Here is a 20,840-nt window from a genome sequence, read left to right on the forward strand (position 1 = left end):
TTTGGTATAAAGAACTCCTTATTTCCAGTTATAACATAAAGAGTGCCTCATACCCAAACAGAAGATCAGGTGATGCAGACGATGAAGGAAACTGAGATGACATGCCAGAATAAGATTGCTGAATGGTCACACTAATAGATATGCTCAAGAGCGAATTTGGTAACATGTGTGATGGGAAAGATGCGGAACAGAAATGCTCGAATGATTTTGACTTGATCACACAACCAAAGAAACAGAGTATCATGACCATCGCCTTCACAAGTGACAGACAGAGTTTGTGAATGAACTGTTAAAACATAAGACTGTGTTGCAATCTGATAGGGGAGGCGGGGGCTGCAAGCATTGTAGAGAAGGTACTTGACACAGAAAAGGACCAATGGAGGTCTGGAGAGTGACACAGTCCACAGAGGGTAAAGTATGTAGTCAGTGGTCAGCGCAGAGCCAAGGGCAGAGCTCATAAAGCAGCAAGCCTGTGTGGAACAGTCACATGCAAGACGAGGGGCAGGATTTACCGTCATGTGATTTGTAGCAGTGGAGGTGGTCTGTCAGCCGGATCTCTGACTTTTGTCTTTTCTTAAAAATTTTTAATTTTCCTCATCTTCAACATTTTCCTCAAATAAACAACAAAAGAAAAAAACAAAGAAAAAACAAATATGATAACAATCCCCCAAACAAAACCAGCCCCCCCCCCCCCTCAGTATACAGACCAACACATCCACCTGTACGTTCCAGGTAAAAAATTAAAAGTCAATCAGTGAACAGTGTAATCAAAGCAACAATAACCCAACCCCCCTCCCCCAACTCTCGAAAATGCAAAATAAACAGTCCCCTTGAATTGTAGAACCCTTCCTTCACCCCCTCAGCTCAAATTTCACCTTCTCGAGATGCAGAAATTCCAGCAGGTCCCCCCGCCAAGCTGAGACACTGGGTGGAGAAGCTGGCCTCTACCCCAACAGGACCCGCCTCCGGGCAATCAGCGAGGCGATGGCTAAAACATCTGCACCCGTCTGCAGCTTGGGCTAGTCCGACACCCCAAAAAAGGCTTGTAGGTGCCCTTGTTCCAGGTTCACGTGTAGCACCCCTGAAATAATACCGAAAACCTCCCTCCAGTACCTCTTCAGCTTCGGACAGGACCATATATAAATGGTTTAAAGGGCCTCTCCCACAATGCTCACATGTGTCTTCAACTCCCTCAAAGAGTCGGCTCATCCTCTCCCTCATGAGGTGCACCCCATACATGATCTTCAACTGCATCATCCCCAACCTCAGCATGAGGTTGAGCTGTTCACCATCCGGAGCACCTTACACCACAAACCATCTTCCATAACCTCCCCCATCTCTTCCTCCCACTTGGCTTTACTCCCCTCCATAGACACCCCGTCCTCTCCCAAAATCCTCCTGTAGATCGCCGACAGCACCGCCTTCTCCATTCCCCCTGCAGTCAATACCTCTTCCAACAATAAGGTTGTCGGCGCTATCGTGAAACTCTGAAGCTCAGAGGCCATCTGGCTGTCCAGCCAAATAAGCTAAACCGGCCACCCCAGCTAGTAAGATAAGGGTACTGACCTATCCCTTACTAGGCTGCTCTGCTAGTTCTGAAGCAGTTCTGTACAGGGGCTGGTTTAGCACACTGGGCTAAATCGCTGGTTTTTAAAGCAGACCAAGGCAGGCCAGCAGCACAGTTCGATTCCCGTACCAGCCTCCCTGAACAGGCGCCGGAATGTGATGACTAGGGGCTTTTCACAGTAACTTCATTTGAAGCCTACTTTTGACAATAAGCGATTTTCATTTCATCTCATGACACCAGTTCTGCTACTTGAACCAGGTCTACCACATGGTTGAGGCACTCTGGCAAGGGTAGGATTTTCTCCAAGGTTTTCCTTCATTTTAGCCTTCCTTTGAGTTCTGTTGGCACTTGTTCCCACAACATCCTTTTCTTGCAGTAATTTTGCCTGCTGCTTTTTCAGTCACCGGACCAGTTACTTGGTGCTTATTCCATTACCTTTACCACTATCACCATCTGTTATCATCATCGTGGATATCAGGTGAGATTGTCCTTGGTTAGGATTGAGAGCGACTAGGGCGGCACACAAGTGCAGTGGTTACCACTACTGCTTCACAGTGCTGAGGACCCGGGTTCGATCCCGGCCTTGTCGGTGTGGAGTTTGCACATTCTCCCCGTGTCTGGGTAGGTCTCACCCCCACAATCTAAAGATGTGCACGGTAGGTGGATTGGTCATGCTAAATTGCCCCTCAATTGAAAAATAAATTATTGGTACTCTAAATTTATTAAAAAAATAAAGGATTGGGAGACTGCCAGAGGCAAAGCTGTTGGTAAACATTTATTAGAACTATCTTTCAACATATTCTGCTGTCATGTGACCTTACATTGCTGATGATTTGGACAGTCTATTTACATTAATCCTTTACACGACAAAAATATTTGGTTCCAGTATATATTTTGAGCAATTTGGATTTTAAAAGATAATACGATACCACCTAGTGGTGTGACAGCTAAAGTTAGAATTGGCATTCCTATCACAGCAAATTTCAATACAGCACAAAGCCTATGTAAAAACGTTTATATAATTTTACCTTTTTTATGATTTCCATCCAGCTGATTTGCTTTTGCATTCTTGGTGTTTTCTTCCGTTGAATCATTTGTCTCATCAGTCATATCGAATGCTAATAATTACAAACCAGTTTTGTCAAACTTTTGTATTCGAAACTGCATTGAGTAACTGCATTCAGAATAATGAGACACTAGGAGCTGATGAGAAGTGAAATGATTTTGGGGTCTATGTACATAAATCAGTAAAGGCCGGAGAGCAGGCACAAGAAGTAACCAAAAAGCCTTTTTGTAATAGGGTTGGAATGCCAAAATGATGCTTCAGTTTTACGGAGTGTGGGTTAGACCCTATCCTCGTACTGTTTTTACTTTGGGACCTTACGTCTCAGCAAAGGGACATTGGCGTCGTGGACGGTACAGCGCAGATTAATTTTTTATTCTTTCCTGAGATGTAGGCATTGCTGGTCAGGCCAGCATTTAGTGCCAATCCCTATTTGCCCATGAGAAGATGGTCAGGAGCTGCCTTCTTGAACTGCTGCAGTCCATATAATGCGGCGACCAGAATTGCACGCATTTGGAGTACTGCGTGCAATTCTGGTCGCCGCATTATGGGAAGGATGTGGAAGCATTGGAAAGGGTGCAGAGGAGATTTACCAGAATGTTGCCTGGTATGGAGGGAAGATCTATGAGGGAAGGTTGAGGGACTTGAGGCTGTTTTCATTAGAGAGAAGGTTAAGAGGTGACTTAATTGAGGCATACAAGATGATCAGAGGATTAGATAGGGTGGACAGTGAGAGCCTTTTTCCTCGGATGGTGATGTCTAGCACGAGGGGACATAACTTTAAATTGAGGGGAGATAGATATAAGACAGACGTCAGAGGTAGGTTCTTTACTCAGAGAGTAGTAAGGGCGTGGAATGCCCTGCCTGCAACAGTAGTGGACTCGCCAACACTAAGGGCATTCAAATGGTCATTGGATAGACATATGGACGATAAGGGAATAGTGTAGATGGGCTTTAGATTGGTTTCACAGGTCGGTGCAACATCGAGGGCCGAAGGGCCTGTACTGCGCTGTAATGTTCTATGTTCTATATGATGTAAGTACACACATAGTTCTATTAAGAAGGGAATCCCAGAGTTTTGACCCAGCAACGGGGAAGGAACACAGATATAGTTCAAAGTCAGGATGATGCATGACTTGGAGGGAAACTTGCAGGTGGTGGTGTCCCAAATATTTGTTGCATTTGTCCTTCTAATTGTTGGAGGTGTGGAAGGTAATTTCGAAGGAGGCTGGATAAGTTGTTGCAGTGCATCTGATAGATGCTTGCTGCTGATACTGTTCGGCAGTGATGGAGGGAGTGAATGCATAAGGTGGTGGTTGGGGTGCCAATCAAGCAAGCTGCTTTGTTCTGGATGGTATTGAGCTTCTTGAGTTGTTGGAGCTGCACTCATTCAGACAAGTGGAGAGTATTCCATCACATTCCTGACTTGTGCCTGAAGATAGCGGACATGCTTTGGGTAGTGAGATGAGTTACTAGCCTCAGAAATTCCAACCTCTCATCTGCTCTTGAGCCACATAATTCGCAATGTGAAGATGGGACTTTGTCTCCACAAGGACTGTGCTGTTGTCTCTCCCATCAATAGTGTCATGGACAGATACCTCTGCGACAGGGAGATTGACGAGGACAATGTCACGTATGTTTTTCCCTTTTGTTGGTCCTCCACTCAGAGTACAATGTGTGTCCTTGCCACCCTCAGTGCTTTTTCCAGTTGGAATTCGACATGGAGGAGCACTGATTAATCAGCTGAGGAGGAGAAATGGGTAGTAGTCACCAGGAAGTTTTCTTGTCCATGTTTACCTAGTGTCATGAGACTTCATGGGATCCAATTTTGCAGACTCCCAGGGCAACTTCCTCCCGACTAAATTGGTGCCTATGTCGATGCCAGGTCGTCCATCCGGTTTCATTCCTTTGTTGATTTTGCTCTAATAGTTTGGTACAATTGACAGGTTTGCTAGGCCGTTTCATAGAACATTTAAGAGCCAACCACATTTCTGTGAATCTGGAGTCACATCTGGACCAAACCAGTCAAGGATGGTAGATTTCCTTTCCTAAAGGACATTAGTGATATTGAGATTTAAAGGTTTAGATTACGAGGGCAGGATGCATAAACTTAGTTTGTATTCCCCCACGTTTAGAAGGTTGAGGGGTGATTTACTTTATCTTTTTAAAATAAAAGGCAGATTCAAAAAGGGGAGGTCCAGAGAAAGAGTTTCCTCCTGCGTGGTGAGCAAATCCAGAACAAAATTAAAGAAAGACTCATTAAGAATGAAATCAAGAAGCATTTTAAAAATCATAAATGGTAGTGGTAAACTCGCTTCCGAAAGACTGTGGATGCCCAGCTAATTTCCAAGACTGAGATCAGTATGTTTCTTTCGACAAGGCTACAAATGATATGGAGCAGAGGTGCATGAATATGACCTAATTGAATGGCAAAACACACTTGAAGATTTCAATGGCCTACCGCTGTTCCTGAATAATATGATTTAATGCAAAATGCCCTTCTTAAAGATGACATACTTACCAGCATTGTCCGAGCCATTTAACCATGTGCTTGAAGGAGAGGTTCCATCCAGCTTTCCTGTATCAGATCGAAGTGGTATCTTGTTTTGCTCTCCTGAACACTAAATGCAGAATAGAAGAAATATTGAACTGTAAATCGACATAGCATTTGTAGTATAATTGTTCAAGTCTCTCTGTGGGGTTAGCTCAGTTGGCTAGGTGGCCAGTGTGTGGTGTAGAATTATGCCAATGGTGTATGTTTAATCCCTGTACTGCCTGTGAGGGGTGTCTCCCATACTTGATGCTGATTGGTGCCCTCAGACTTTATTACCATTTATCTCTCTCTCTCTCTCTCTCTCTGTCCAACAGAATGAGACGTGATAGCCTCTTGTGGGCGATGACTAAATACTTTTACTGGTCTTTCTAATATGTTTTTATGCATCTGAGGCTTATCTCAATTACAGAAATTTGATCAATTTTGAACTTGCAGAGAGGATTTTGGATCCAACTCAATCTGGTCTCCTGGATTGAACAAATTCCTGATGTTGCTGCACCATAAGCCACATGTCTGGTTTCATAATCATTTTCTTCATTATTTTCAATTTGCTTCTTTCCTTATTTTTAAAATTCATTTACAGGATGTGGGCATCGTTGGTTAGGCCAGCATTTATTGCCCATCCCCAGTTGCCCTTCAGAAGGTGGTGGTGAGTTGCCTTCTTGAACCACTGCAGTCCATGTGGTGTAGGTACACCTACTGTGCTGTTAGGGAGGGAGTTCCAGGGTGTTGCCCCAGCATTAATGAAGGAACGGCGATATATTCCCAAGTCAGGGTGGTGAGTGACTTGGAGGGGAATCTCCAGGTGATGGGGTTCCTAGGCGTCCGCTGCTCTTGTCCATCTAGATGGTAGTGGTCGTGGGTTTGGAAGGTGCTATCTAAGGAACCTTGGTGAGTTACTGCAGTGCACCTTGTAGATGTTCGTTGGTGTGGAGAGTTTGAATTTTTGTGGGAGGGTGAACAATTAAGTGGATTGCTTTGTCCTGGATGGTGGCGATCTTCTTGAGTGTTGTTGGAGTTGCACTCAAGTATTCCATTACACTCCTGACTTGTGCTTTTTAGATGGTGGACACGCTTTGAGGGGTCAGGAGGTGAGTTACTTGCTGTAGGATTCCTAACCTTTGACCTGCCCTTGAAGTCACAGTATTAATGTGGCTAGTCCAGTTAAGTTTCTGATCAACGGTAACCCTTAGGATATTGATTGTGGGGGATTCAGCAATGGCAATGCCATTGAATGTCAAAGGGCAATGCTTAGATCCTCTCTTGTAGGAGATGATCATTGCCTGGCTCAAATGTAACTTTCCACTTGCCAGCCCAAGCCTGGATATTGTCCATGTCTTGCTGCACTTGGACATGGACTGCTTCATTATCTGAGGAGTCGTGAATGGTGCTGAACATTGTGCAGTCATACGCAAACATCTCCACTTCTAACCTAGAAAGGAGATCGTTGATTATGCAGCTGAAGATGGTTGGGCCGAGGACACTACTCTGAGGAACTCCTGCAATGATATATTAAGCTGAGCTGATGTACCTCCAACCATCACAACAATCTTCCTTTGACTTCAACCAATGTAGAATTTTCCCCCTGATTCCCATTGACTCCAGTTTAGCTAGGGCTCCTTGATGCAACGCTCAGTCAAATGCTGCCTTGATGTCAAGGGCAGTCACTCTCACCTCACCTCTGGCATTCAGCCCTTTTGTCCATTTTTGAACCAAGGCTGTAATGAGGTCCGGAACTGAGTAACCCTGGCGGAACCCAAACTGAGCATCCATGAGCAGGTTATTGTGGAGTAAGGGCCGCTGAGTAAGTATTTGCTCTAAGTGAAGAGAAAGGTTTGCCGAAGTTACATATTTCCTTGGGCAGAGTCCCATGATAGTATGTCACTTAATAATAATCTAATAAGTTCTGGGGGTGCGGCGATGACCAGCTGAGTCGCACATTTCGGCAGCTCCCGGTGAAACGGACATTTGGGCTCTTGATAGGAGCCCCAACGGCAATTTTGACGGCTAAAAACACTTGGCGGTAAACCAGAAGGGAATCCCCCCTGGATACGGATGAAAAAAGGAGGAGAAAGTGGCCGGATTGCAGTGGATCCTTTAGAACAGCGGCAAGGAAGGCAAGCAAAAACCAAGATGGCGTCGGAAGGTGGCAGTTTAACATGGGGCCCTGAACAACAAGAGTTCTTGAAATGCTGTGTGGAAGAGCTCAAAAAGGAAATGAAGAAAGAGCTGTTGGCCCCGATACTACAGGCGATCGAAGGGGTAAAGGAGGAACAAAAGACCCAGGAGCGGGAGCTTCGGGTCGTGAAGGCAAAGGCAGCCGAGAATGAGGACGACATACAGGGCCTGGTGGTGAAGACGGAGACGCATGAGGCACATCAGAAACGATGTGTGGAAAGGTTGGAGGCACTGGAGAACAACGCAAGTAGGAACAACCTGAGGATTCTTGGTCTTCCTGAAGGTGCGGAGGGAGCGGACGTCGGGGCATATGTGAGCACGATGCTGCACTCGTTAATGGGAGCGGAGGCCCCGGCGGGTCCGTTGGAGGTGGAGGGAGCATACCGAGTGATGGCGCGAGGACCGAGAGCAGGAGAAATTCCCAGAGCCATAGTGGTGAGATTCCTCCGTTTTAAGGATAGAGAAATGGTCCTTAGATGGGCAAAGAAAACTCGGAGCAGTAAATGGGAGAACGCGGTGATCCGCGTTTATCAAGACTGGAGTGCGGAGGTGGCGAGAAGGAGGGCGAGCTTTAATCGGGCCAAGGCGGTGCTTCATAAAAAGAAGATAAAATTTGGAATGCTGCAACCGGCAAGACTGTGGGTCACATATCGAGGGAGGCACCACTACTTTGAGACGGCGGATGAAGCGTGGACTTTTATTGTGGAAGAAAAACTGGAATGAGCGGGTTATTAAAAAGAACGTTTGAACAAAGTGGTGGGGCGAATGTGGGGGGCGAAGAGGGGGGTTAAAAAGGGGGGAAAGAGGAGTTTTACGTACTAATCCTGCGATGTGGTAACTTTTCTCTCTTCCACAGGTGGTGATGGGGGGAGGAGGGGAGGTGGAGGAGATGGGGCGTTGGCCATTGGGGGCGGGGCCAAGGGAGTAGCGCGGGCTTGGTTCCCGCGCTATGATAATCATGGCGGGAATAGAGAAGCAGGAAGGAGGGGGCGTCGCACGGTGCGAGCCGAGGTCACGGGGGGAAGCCGAGGTCGGCCAGAGTTTGCTGACTTCTGGGAGCAACATGGGGGGAGTAATTACGCTAGCGGGGGATCTAGCGGGGGGGGGGGGGTGGGAGGGGGGAATTACTGGGTTGCTGCTGCTGGGGAGAGGGGGGAGCTGGTATGGGAGGGGATGGGCGGGGGGGGCACCGCCTGGGGGAGATACAGCTGCGTGGGAACCGGGTGAGGAGCTGGAAAAAGGGGATGGCTAATCGACAAATGGGGGGTGGGGTAGGAAGCCCCCCACCCCGGCTGATCACGTGGAACGTGAGAGGGCTGAACGGGCCGATAAAGAGGGCACGGGTACTCGCACACCTTAAGAAACTTAAGGCAGATGTAGTTATGTTACAGGAAACGCACCTGAAACTGATAGACCAGGTTAGGCTACGCAAAGGATGGGTGGGGCAGGTGTTCCATTCGGGGCTAGATGCGAAAAACAGGGGGGTGGCTATATTAGTGGGGAAGCGGGTAATGTTCGAGGCAAAGACTATGGTGGCGGATAACGGGGGCAGATACGTGATGGTGAGTGGCAAACTACAGGGGGAGACGGTGGTTTTGGTAAACGTATATGCCCCGAACTGGGATGATGCCAATTTTATGAGGCGGATGCTAGGACCCATTCCGGACCTAGAGATGGGAAAGCTGATAATGGGGGGAGATTTTAATACGGTGTTGGAACCAGGGCTGGATAGGTCGAAGTCCAGGACTGGAAGGAGGCCGGCAGCAGCCAAGGTACTTAAAGATTTTATGGAGCAGATGGGAGGAGTAGACCCGTGGAGATTTAGCAGACCTAGGAGCAAGGAGTTCTCGTTTTTCTCCTATGTCCATGAAGTCTACTAGCGAATAGACTTTTTTGTGCTGGGTAGGGCGTTGATTCCGAAGGTGAGGGGAACGGAGTATACGGCTATAGCCATTTCGGATCACGCTCCACACTGGGTAGACTTGGAGATAGGGGAGGAAACAGGAGGGCGCCCACCCTGGAGAATGGACATGGGACTAATGGCAGATGAGGGGGTGTGTCTAAGGGTGAGGGGGTGCATTGAAAAGTACTTGGAACTCAATGATAATGGGGAGGTCCAGGTGGGAGTGGTCTGGGAGGCGTTGAAGGCGGTGGTTAGAGGGGAGCTGATATCAATAAGGGCACATAAAGGGAAGCAGGAGAGTAAGGAACGGGAGCGGTTGCTGCAAGAACTTTTGAGGGTGGACAGACAATATGCGGAAGCACCGGAGGAGGGACTGTACAGGGAAAGGCAAAGGCTACATGTAGAATTTGACTTGCTGACTACAGGCACTGCAGAGGCACAATGGAGGAAGGCACAGGGTGTACAGTACGAATATGGGGAGAAGGCGAGCAGGTTGCTGGCACACCAATTGAGGAAAAGGGGAGCAGCGAGGGAAATAGGGGGAGTGAGGGATGAGGAAGGAGAGATGGAGCGGGGAGCGGAGAGAGTGAATGGAGTGTTCAAGACATTTTATAAAAAATTATATGAAGCTCAACCCCCGGATGGGAGGGAGAGAATGATGGGCTTCTTGGATCGGCTGGAATTTCCCAAGGTGGAAGAGCAGGAAAGGGTGGGACTGGGAGCACAGATCGAGGTAGAAGAAGTGGTGAAAGGAATTAGGAGCATGCAGGCGGGAAAGGCCCCGGGACCGGATGGATTCCCAGTCGAATTCTATAGAAAATATGTGGACTTGCTCGCCCCGGTACTGACGAGGACCTTTAATGAGGCAAAGGAAAGGGGACAACTGCCCCCAACTATGTCTGAAGCAACGATATCGCTTCTCTTAAAGAAGGAAAAGGACCCGCTACAATGCGGGTCCTATAGACCTATTTCCCTCCTAAATGTAGATGCCAAGGTCCTGGCCAAGGTAATGGCAATGAGAATAGAGGAATGTGTCCCGGGGGTGGTCCACGAGGACCAAACTAGGTTTGTGAAGGGGAGACAGCTGAACACAAATATACGGAGGCTGTTAGGGGTAATGATGATGGCCCCGCCAGAGGGGGAAACGGAGATAGTAGTGGCGATGGATGCCGAGAAAGCATTTGATAGAGTGGAGTGGAATTATTTGTGGGCGGTGTTCAGGAGATTTGGTTTTGGAGAGGGGTATGTTAGATGGGTGCAGCTGTTGTATAGGGCCCCGATGGCGAGCGTGGTCACGAATGGACGGGGATCTGCATATTTTCGGCTCCATAGAGGGACAAGGCAGGGATGCCCTCTGTCCCCATTATTGTTTGCACTGGCGATTGAGCCCCTGGCGATAGCGTTGAGGGGTTCCAAGAAGTGGAGGGGAGTACTTAGAGGAGGAGAAGAACACCGGGTATCTTTGTCTGCGGACGATTTGCTACTATACGTGGCAGACCCGGCGGAGGGGATGCCAGAAATAATGCGGATACTTGGAGAGTTTGGGGATTTTTCAGGGTATAAATTGAACATGGGGAAAAGTGAGTTGTTTGTGGTGCATCCAGGGGAGCAGAGTAGAGAAATAGAGGACCTACCGTTGAGGAAGGTAACAAGGGACTTTCGTTACCTGGGGATCCAGATAGCCAAGAATTGGGGCACATTGCATCGGTTAAATTTAACGCGGTTGGTGGAACAAATGGAGGAGGATTTCAAGAGATGGGATGTGGTATCCCTGTCACTGGCAGGGAGGGTGCAGGCGGTTAAGATGGTGGTCCTCCCGAGATTCCTCTTTGTGTTTCAGTGCCTCCCGGTGGTGATCACGAAGGCTTTTTTTAAAAGGATTGAAAAGAGCATCATGGGTTTTGTGTGGGCCGGGAAGGCCTCGAGAGTGAGGAAGGGATTCTTACAGCGTAGCAGGGATAGGGGGGGGCTGGCACTACCGAGCCTAAGTGAGTATTATTGGGCCGCTAATATTTCAATGGTGAGTAAGTGGATGGGAGAGGAGGAGGGAGCGGCGTGGAAGAGATTGGAGAGGGCGTCCTGTAGGGGGACTAGCCTACAGGCTATGGTGACAGCCCCATTGCCGTTCTCACCGAGGAACTACACCACAAGCCCGGTGGTGGTGGCTACACTGAAGATTTGGGGACAGTGGAGACGGCATAGGGGAAAGACTGGAGCCTTGGGGGGGTCCCCGATAAGAAACAACCATAGGTTTGCCCCGGGGGGAATGGATGGGGGATATGGAATGTGGCAAAGAGCAGGAATAACGCAACTGAAAGATCTATTTGTGGATGGGAAGTTCGCGAGTCTGGGAGCGCTGACCGAGAAATATGGGTTGCCCCAAGGGAATGCATTCAGGTATATGCAACTGAGGGCTTTTGCGAGGCAACAGGTGAGGGAATTCCCGCAGCTCCCGACACAAGAGGTGCAGGACAGAGTGATCTCAAAGACATGGGTGGGGGATGGTAAGGTGTCAGACATATATAGGGAAATGAGCGACGAAGGGGAGACTATGGTAGATGTACTAAAAGAGAAATGGGAAGAAGAGCTGGGGGAGGAGATCGAGGAGGGGCTGTGGGCAGATGCCCTAAGCAGGGTAAACTCGTCGTCCTCGTGTGCCAGGCTAAGCCTGATTCAGTTTAAGGTATTACACAGGGCGCATATGACTGGAACACGGCTCAGTAAATTTTTTGGGGTGGAGGATAGGTGTGCGAGGTGCTCGAGAAGCCCAGCGAATCATACCCATATGTTTTGGTCATGCCCGGCACTACAGGGGTTTTGGATGGGGGTGACAAAGGTGCTTTCAAAAGTAGTGGGGGTCCGGGTCGAACCAAGCTGGGGGTTGGCTATATTTGTGGTTGCACAAGAGCCGGGAGTGCAGGAGGCGAGAGAGGCCGATGTTTTGGCCTTTGCGTCCCTAGTAGCCCGGCGCAGGATATTGTTAATGTGGAAAGAAGCCAAGCCCCCGGGGGTGGAGACCTGGATAAATGACATGGCAGGGTTTATAAAGCTAGAGCGGATTAAGTTCGTCCTAAGGGGGTCGGCTCAAGGGTTCACCAGGCGGTGGCAACCGTTCGTCGAATACCTCGCAGAAAGATAGATGGAATGGAAAAAAGAAGGCAGCAGCAGCAGCCCAGGATCGGGTGGCGGGGGTAGGGGGGGGGGGGTGAGGAGGAGGAACCAGAAGGACTCTCAGGGTTGTTAATATATACTGTATAATATGTATAGGTCGTTGCGACAGATAATTATATATTGGACTGTTAAAGTATATTTTTGGAGAGTGTTACTTGTGATAAGGCAGTTGCCAATTAGTGCTAGTTTTCATTATTGTTATTTATTATTTATTTATTTTTTGTTTATAAAATAGGTCATTGTTATTTGTGTTGTTATAATATTGTGTAAAGGATGCACAATGTACTGTGTTGGTTGACCAAAAATTTTCAATAAAATATTTATTAAAAAAAATAATAATCTAATAATCTTTATTAGTGTCCCAGGTAGGCTCACAGTAACACTGCAATGAAATTACTGTGAAAATCCCCTAGTCGCCACACTCCGCCGCCAGGTCAGGGACACTGAGGAAGAATTCAGAATGTCCAATTCACCTAACAAGCATGTCTTTGGAATCTTGCATTACTTTTCCTTATTTTTATGATGAATAAAGGCTTCATGTAATTAAGAGCTTGCTCACATTTGAAACTAGAAAAGATGAACATCCATCCTATGGCTGAAAGGTTACATTTGCAATCCATATTTGAAATTAAATAAAAGGTAAAAAACTATTAAGTAGGAATGAGAAACAGCTGGCCCAAGTTTATAGATTTTAAAACCATATTCAGCAAAGAAATAACCTAAAGTTTTGTTTTCAGTATATATTTAATGACTGGATACAAAGTTATAATAAGTCAAGGAGGAAAGATAAAGAATTGGTGTATTTAAAGCCTGGTGTACTGACACTTGTCTGGCACTGGCAACTCTATCCTTTGGCTGACACCCTAGATGACTTGATCTGGAGATAGTCTCTGCTAAACTCTCTCACTCTATGACTTGGCACTGTTACATATCGCTTGCTCAGTGAATACTGAACAGGTGCTCAGTAAGCACCATGGTACTGCAACTCCTGGAACATTGAACACCTTCAATCTTCCTGATATAACAAGTAGTGCTCAACTCGTCTGTGCTCTACTGCTCGAATAGCCAGACACCATTAGTTCATCATTTTCGATTTGCTGGTTGCTTGATATGTACATAAACATAGACTTTCTGCTGGCAATGAAGGTCATATTTTTAATTTGAAATAATAAGCATGGTGGGGTATTGAATGAAGATTTTGATATCTGGTGAAATTCTAAGCCCAGTCTTTATGAATACAATCATATCACACAAAGGAAATCTTTCTCAACTACGTTACACAGAAATGTAATTTCATTTGAGAAGCGATTACATTCTGTAATACACAGAAAATATTATTAACACTGCAGGACATTGTGACAGAAAGTACAACAGCAAACAGCGAGAACCTTCAGAGAAGAAGCAAATAATTAACAATGAAGATTCGCAAATAACAATTGCATTAAACAAAAGAAGCCTATATTATTCCTTGTGTCTGAATAAAGCTCGTAGTCTTACAGTTGAAGTAGATGCTTTATTGAGTAAGTTTGGTCTCTCACCAGAGCTTATACTAGATGTTACATCTGAGCTGTTTGTCTATGTCCTGCTTACTAGCTGCCGTTCCTGTGAAGAGTGAGATCCTGGATCCTGTCCGTCTATTTTATACCTCTCTGGTGCTCCCTCTAGTGGTTACTTGGTTGTAGTGTATTTACATTAACCCCTTGTGTATATACAGTGATGCAGATCACTACATCCCCCCTTTTTTCTTTTTACATATTTTCTGTACTTTGTTAAAGAAAATTGTACAAAATAGGTAGATAAATGATGATATGTACAAGTTGTGATGATATTGATGATTATACAAAGCCAATTAATATTTATGAGTCCAATCTTAATTTTAAAAATGTATGAGTCCAAACTTTATGAATTTATTCGGTTGAGTTTCTTTCTTCTTCTTTTGTTGAAGTGGTGATGTTGATGTTGTCATTTTTTTGTGACTGTCGTCAGTCTTCTTGTGTTTAAGTAACCAACAGGTCATTATGAGGTGTTCGAGTGGTCGAATTACTTTTGTTGTCTGACCTGGACTTTTTCCTGTGCTTGCGGTATCGAGTCAGAATGTCATCTGCCTTGAAAGCTGGTGTGCTCATCTGTTCCGGAGCAAATGTGAATTTGAGAGATTTGTTGTCATGCCATGGTATGTTTGTACTCTTGACATTGTTTTGGACTGTGCTGTTGCATGGTCCTTCATGTGCAGAGTTGTACCAGGTTGTACAGGTTGTTGTTACATTGTTGTTGTTTTTGTTGTTTCTGTCATTGTGTTTGTTGTTTTCGTTGTTGTTCTTGTGCTTTGTGTTGTTGTTTTTGTGGTTTCTGTTGTCATCTTTCTTGTTGTTGTCATTGTTGTTCTTGTTTTTGTTGTGCTTCTTGTTGTTTTTGTCATTTTTGTTATTGTTGTTGTTCTTGTGCTTCTTGTTATTTTCGTTGTTCTTCTTGTTGTGCTTGTTGTTGTTGTTTTTGTTGTTCTTGTGGTTTTTGTTGTTGTTCTTGTTGCGCTCAATGACTGTTCTGTGTGGATGATTTGAGTCATTCTTAAAGTTATTGGTATCAGTGTCCTTTGTGGTATCTGATGTTTCATTGAGCATTTCGACTTGAGGATTGTGAGAATGATCTGATGTTGCATTGATTCTGGTGACATCAGTCATTTGTGGTTGATGTGATTCCCCTTTGATTCCTTGGTGCTTCTTTTCTTTAGTCATTTCTGCTAGATTTGCTTCATCGTTGATCTCTTGGTGCTCCTCTTCTGGAGTCAACGTCGTCAAGGTTTCAGTTTCTTGTGGGTTGTCAAGAGTGGATGAGGTTTTAATTGATGCGGTCTCACTGGACTTGAGTAGTTTTACTTTGATTGTTGAGTGCTTCTGTACAGACGAGCTGAGATCTGTCAGTCTCGCTGTGATCTTGCACATCGTGTGTGCTAATTGTGATAACATTGTCACTGTTCTGACATACAGTGGGTAGACATTCATTGTCTTCTTGTTGTTCAAATGAGCTGGGTAGACTTTCATAGTCTTCTTCTGATTGTTCAAATAAGGTGGATAGACCTTCATGGTCTTCTTCGTGCACGGTTGGCGGTCTGGATCTTTAATTGCTTCCATTATGGAGTCTGTCAACGATCTCTCTGTGGAGGCTGGCGTCGCTTTCTCTGTGAAATCTTCCATCGCTCTCTGGAGTTGTGCAGTGTTCTCTCTGTGGAGTCGATCTGTGCTCTTCCCAACGGATTCGGTCAGTAATCGCTGTGTGGCGTCGTTTTCTTCTTGGGTATTTGACAGGTTGCTGTCATCCAATGTATCGACAATCTGCCATTGCATCATGGTATTGGATTCATCTACCATGAGTAGAGTCATGTTGAGCTTTTCAAGCGGGTCGCTGATGATCGTATCCAAACAACTCAGCCATGTCTGAGTAGTATTCTTTAATAAATCATCTTCTGTGGTTTCGGATTTGCTATTGAGCGTTTCACTTTTAAATAACAAATCATCTTCTTTGGCTTTGGATTTGTTATTGAGCTCTTCACTTTTTGTGCTGCAAATTGCTAGTTCCGGAGGGTGCTGCAGAAGTTATTTTCAACTGATGGTAGTAGTTCAGGCAATGTTGTGCCTTTTGAGGTTGAATGTTTTGGTTTTGTGCCTTTAAGAGTCTTATTTGTGATTTACGTGCATTTCCCCTTTGAGTGGGCGTGGCCCGAGTCTTCTGATATCTTGACGCTCATGATGTCATGTGTAGCATTCGATTGCGCATGCGCAAATCAATTTTCCTTTACTGTACACTTTTTCTTCAACTGCGCATGCGTGGATTGCACATGTGCAGATCCATCTTCTAACGGTGTGCACTTATTGTTCAACTGCGCATGCGTGGCTTGTGCATGCACAGATCCATCTTCAAACGGTGTTCGATCTTTTTCCGACTGCGTAAAAACGTCTTTCTTCAATCCACGCATGCGCAGAACGGACTGCGGTTTCCTGCGCATGCGCAGAACCAGGTTTATGTCTTTTGTTCCCCGGGCAGTTGAAAAAGTGCTCAAACGCCATTTTAACTTCTTTAGACCCGTGGAGAAGAACATTTCGGCGTTCTTGCTTGGTAAAAACTTAATGTTATATTTTTCTTGCGATCTGCACGTTTCAATCGCGATTTCCAGCGTTAAACCTTTCTGTTCTGATAATGATTGTTTGAGTTTCGCATCACTCATTCCCTGTGCAATTTGGTCTCCGAGCATTGAATGTTTTAAAGCAGCATTGTTACTGGTGTTAGTGATCTTTAAAGTTTTTGAGTATTACTTCTAATTTGGTGTTGTCTTCACCTCTCAAGTAATTAAAGCAGTTATAGATGTTTCTAGTTTAATGTCCTGCTAGTAGCAGTGCTCTTTTTGTTTCTTCAGAGGCGTATTCAAATCATTAGCTACGATGTATATTTCGAACATTTGTTTACAAATTTTCAGTTATGACTTAAATTATCGATTGTGTCAGCTGCAGTGGAGTTCCAACGAGTTCCATCGAATCAGCGAAGTCTCCCCACGTCGAACGTCCGATACGAGTTTTCATCTGTTTTCGATCTTCCTTTGTCTGATCTTGTGTAATCTGTCTAGTAAGCGTTCTGAAGCTAGTTCTGGTACCATATATTATTCCTTGTGTCTGAATAAGGCTCGTAGTATTACAGTTGAAGGAGATGCTTTGTTGAGTAAGTTCATTCTCTCTTCAGAGCTTATACTAGATGTTACATCTGAACTGTTTGTCTGTGTCCTGCTCACTAGCTGCCGTTCCTGTGAAGAGTGAGATCCTGGATCCCGCCCATCTATTTTATACCTCTCTATGCTCTCTCTAGTGGTTACTTGGTTGTAGTATATTTACATTAACCCCTTGTGTAGAAATAGTGATGCAGATCACTACAAAGTCGACAAGAGAACAAAGGCTGATTTCTTGATCTGGCACTCGCAGTGCAGAGCAGCACTCTTGGAGCTCTGAGTAAGAAACCATAAGGTGAAGCCCCTGGTTTTCTGCTTATTCATTTGATTGGATAGAAATCAATATCTGTGGGCCACCGATTTCCTGACCGACTCCCTGCCAGCAGCATTCCACACTGGGGGTAACCAATTGACAAATCAGCCTTCCAGTCAGAAGAGCTGAGGCTTGACTTCCGGTGGCACGCGCGAGCGGAGCGGTCGTGCTGGAGAGAGGCTCCTGCCGGTCGGCAGCATTTCGCCGTTTTCCAGAGGTTTCCCCATGGTTTCGCTGGTCGTGATTTCTTCAGCTGTTGGGGCTGATGGACGGGCGCCGGGTCGGGCCAGTAGGGACTCCCGTAACCGGAGGAGCAGGGGCAACGAGCCCGAAGCAAGTGGAGGGGGGGAGGAAACCTGAGGCGAGGCCTGAATCCAGCACGAATGTAGAGAGGAAGCAGCGCACACCGGGTGCCCCCACCCGCTGAAAATGATTTTTTGTAATGTTTGAAGTCTGGTCCCAGGAGAAGAGATGTTTTGAACTTTGATTTTTGATTTTTTTTTAAATAAAAATACGTTTTTTAAAATTATTTTTATTATAATTTATATATTTTTTTTTAAATTTCATTTTTTTTATTTTATTATTTATTTATCTCGAGATTGAAGAAAGAAGGAGAAAAATACTAAGTGGTTCAGGGATGCCAAAAACAGCCGTGAAGAAGGGAGGAAACGCGGGTTCGCCGCCAAAGGAGAGGACCAGTAAAAGCGCTGACAAGATGGTGGATGCTGGACCCCGTGGTGGGGTCCACTACTTACAGTGGAAAGATTGACCGAGGTGATGGCTGTGGAGCTGGAGAAGCAGTTTGCGAGGCACATGGAGGCTTTGAGGCAGGAGATGGCGGTCACACTGAGATCATTGGTGGAGGAGGCAATCACCCCGGCGAGGGTGGATGTGGCAAAGACATCGGCCGAGGTGAGAGAACAGGGTTCAAAAATGAAGGAACTGGAGGAGGCCATGTCGCAGCACAGCGACCAGCTCACCTCGATGGGAGATGAAATACAGAGGGTAGTGGAGGTCAACAGAGGACTCCGAACAAAGTTCGAGGCCTTGGAGAACTGCTCGAGGCGGCAAAGTATGAGAATTGTGGGCTTGCCTGAAGGGGCAGAGGGCTCAAGGCCATGTCAGTACTTTGCGAAGAGGCTGGCAGAGTTGATGGGGGAGGGTGAAGACCCCTCCCGGTATGAACTGGACCGAGCTCATCAGTCGTTAAAGCCGAAACCCAAAGTAAACGAGCCGCCGAGAGCAGTAATTATCTGCTTCCATAAATACCACATGAAGGAGAAGGTGTTAAACTGGGCGAAGCAAAAGTGGGAGGTGCAGTGGGATGGTGCCAGAGTTCGGATTTACCAGGACTTGATGGTGGAATTGGCGAAGAGGCGAGCGATGTTCAGCCGAGTGAAGACGGCACTGTACAACAAGGGACTGCGATTTGGTATGGTATACCCGGCAAAGCTGAGGGTGACATACAACGCCAAAGATTTTTATTTTGAAATAGTGAAGGCGGCTGAGGCGTTCAGGAAGACAGAAGGCTTGGGACAGAAGTGCGGAGTGGAGCTGGAAGAGGAATCGTGGACTGTGATTGGGGAGCTGGAAAATGTATAAATGGTTTAACTATCTTTTCACTGACCTGTATTGTAAGTTACTTGACTTCACATTGTTGTAGAGTTTAATTTTTTGGTCAGCATAAGGGTATGGTTCCCGATGGAGAAGGTGGTTGCAGATCAGGGGAGTAGGTATGTGATTGTGATAGGGGCGCTGGAGGGAAGGCTAGTGGCGCTGGTAAGTGTATATGGTCCCAACTGGGAAGATGTGGGATTCGCGAAGAAAGTGTTTGGGGCCATCCCCGACTTGGACACACACAAACAGATAGTGGAGGGGGACTGGAACTTGGTGCAGGAGCCCAAATTGAACAGGTCACGGCCACGCTCGCTGGTCCCGTCAGGGGAGGGGGGAGGGGGAGGGGGGGGGGCAAGGCGCTGGCTGGGCTAATGGTGGAAATGGGAGGGGTTGACCCTTGGAGGTTCCTGCACCCGAGGGAACGGGAGTACTCATTTTTCTCAGCGGTCCATAAGGTGTACTCACGGATTGACTTTTTCATGGTGGAGAAGGCGCTGCTGGCTGGGGTTAAAGGGTCAGAGTACTCAGCAATTGCAATATCAGATCATGCTCCGCATGGGTGGATATGGTACTTGAGAAGGGGATGTACAGAGACCAGGGTGGAAGTTAGATGTGGGACTGTTGGGGGACCGAAGGTTCTGTGACAAAATTGAAAAAGTAATCGAGGAATATGTAGGTTTTAACTGCACGGGTGAGGTGTTGAAGGCGGTTGTCTGGGAGACTTTAAAAGCGGTGGTGAGGGGTGACAAAGAGGAGAGGTTGGAACGTCAGAGGTTAATAGATGAGATGCTGGAGGTAGACAGGAGGTATGCAGAAGATAGGGACCCAGCGCAGTTGGAAAAGAGGAAGAAACTCCAGGTGAGCTTTGACCGACTATCTACCAGGAAGGCGCTATGCCAATTGAGGCGAGCAAGGGGGACAGTTTACGAGCATGGAGAGAGGACGGGTCGTATATTAACGGGTCAGCTCCATAGGGAGGCTGTGGCAAGGGAAATTGTCCAGGTGCAGGAGAGGGCAGGGAAGTTGGTGGTAGCTCCAGATCAGATTAACAATTCTATGAGAGGGTGTACAGGTCAGAGCCACCTGGGGGAGGCTGGGAGATGCAGGAATCTCTAGATGGGCTGGAGTACTCGAGGTTAGGGGCGGGGGACAGGGCCATATTAGAGGGGCGATAGTGGAGCATGAGATAAAGATGCAATTGGGAGGACGCAGTCAGGGATGGTGGCAGGGCCGGATGGGTTTCCGGTAGACCATTATAAAAAATTCAAAATAAGCTGGTGCCGCTGATGGTGGGGATGTTTGAGGATGCAATAGGGAAGGGGGGGTTGCCACAAATGTTGGGGCAGGCATCGATTTCCCTGTTACTTAAGAAAGATAAGGATAAGACGGAGTGTGGATCGTATTGGCCCTCATCACTTTTAAAGGTGGACGCAAAGATATTGGCGAAGGTACTGGCAGGTAGGCTAGAGGAGTGCCTCCCGAAGATGATAGGTGAAGATCAGACAGGGTTTGTGAGAGGGAGGCAGCTCTTTTCGAACACTAGGAGGGTATTGAATGTGGTTATGGTACTGATGGAGGGGCAGTTCGTGAGCGGTTTGGAATTAGACCAAGATTTGTTGACTGGGTAAAGCTATTATATAAGGAGCCGAGGCCGCACAAATAACATCAGCTCAAGATACTTTTCTCTCCACCGTGGGACTAGGCAGGGATGTCCTATGTCACCCCTGCTGTTTGCACGCACGAATGAGCCATTGGCCATC

The 20,840-nt window shown here is 46.6% G+C and overlaps 1 protein-coding gene across 1 annotated transcript in view; it reads right to left on the reverse strand.

Moving 5' to 3' along the window:
- LOC140430605 (ATP-binding cassette sub-family C member 12-like) overlaps positions 1–20,840 on the reverse strand; it is a 206,062-nt gene that overhangs the window by 94,782 nt on the left and 90,440 nt on the right. Inside the window, exons 15-16 of the mRNA XM_072518197.1 lie at positions 5,152–5,251; positions 2,596–2,685 (exon numbers count right to left, since the gene is read on the reverse strand). Coding sequence (XP_072374298.1) covers positions 2,596–2,685; positions 5,152–5,251 — 190 coding nt within the window. The remainder of the gene's footprint in view (positions 1–2,595; positions 2,686–5,151; positions 5,252–20,840) is intronic.

Source organism: Scyliorhinus torazame, chromosome 10 (assembly GCF_047496885.1).
Source record: "Scyliorhinus torazame isolate Kashiwa2021f chromosome 10, sScyTor2.1, whole genome shotgun sequence".
Taxonomy (NCBI): Eukaryota; Metazoa; Chordata; class Chondrichthyes; order Carcharhiniformes; family Scyliorhinidae; genus Scyliorhinus; species Scyliorhinus torazame.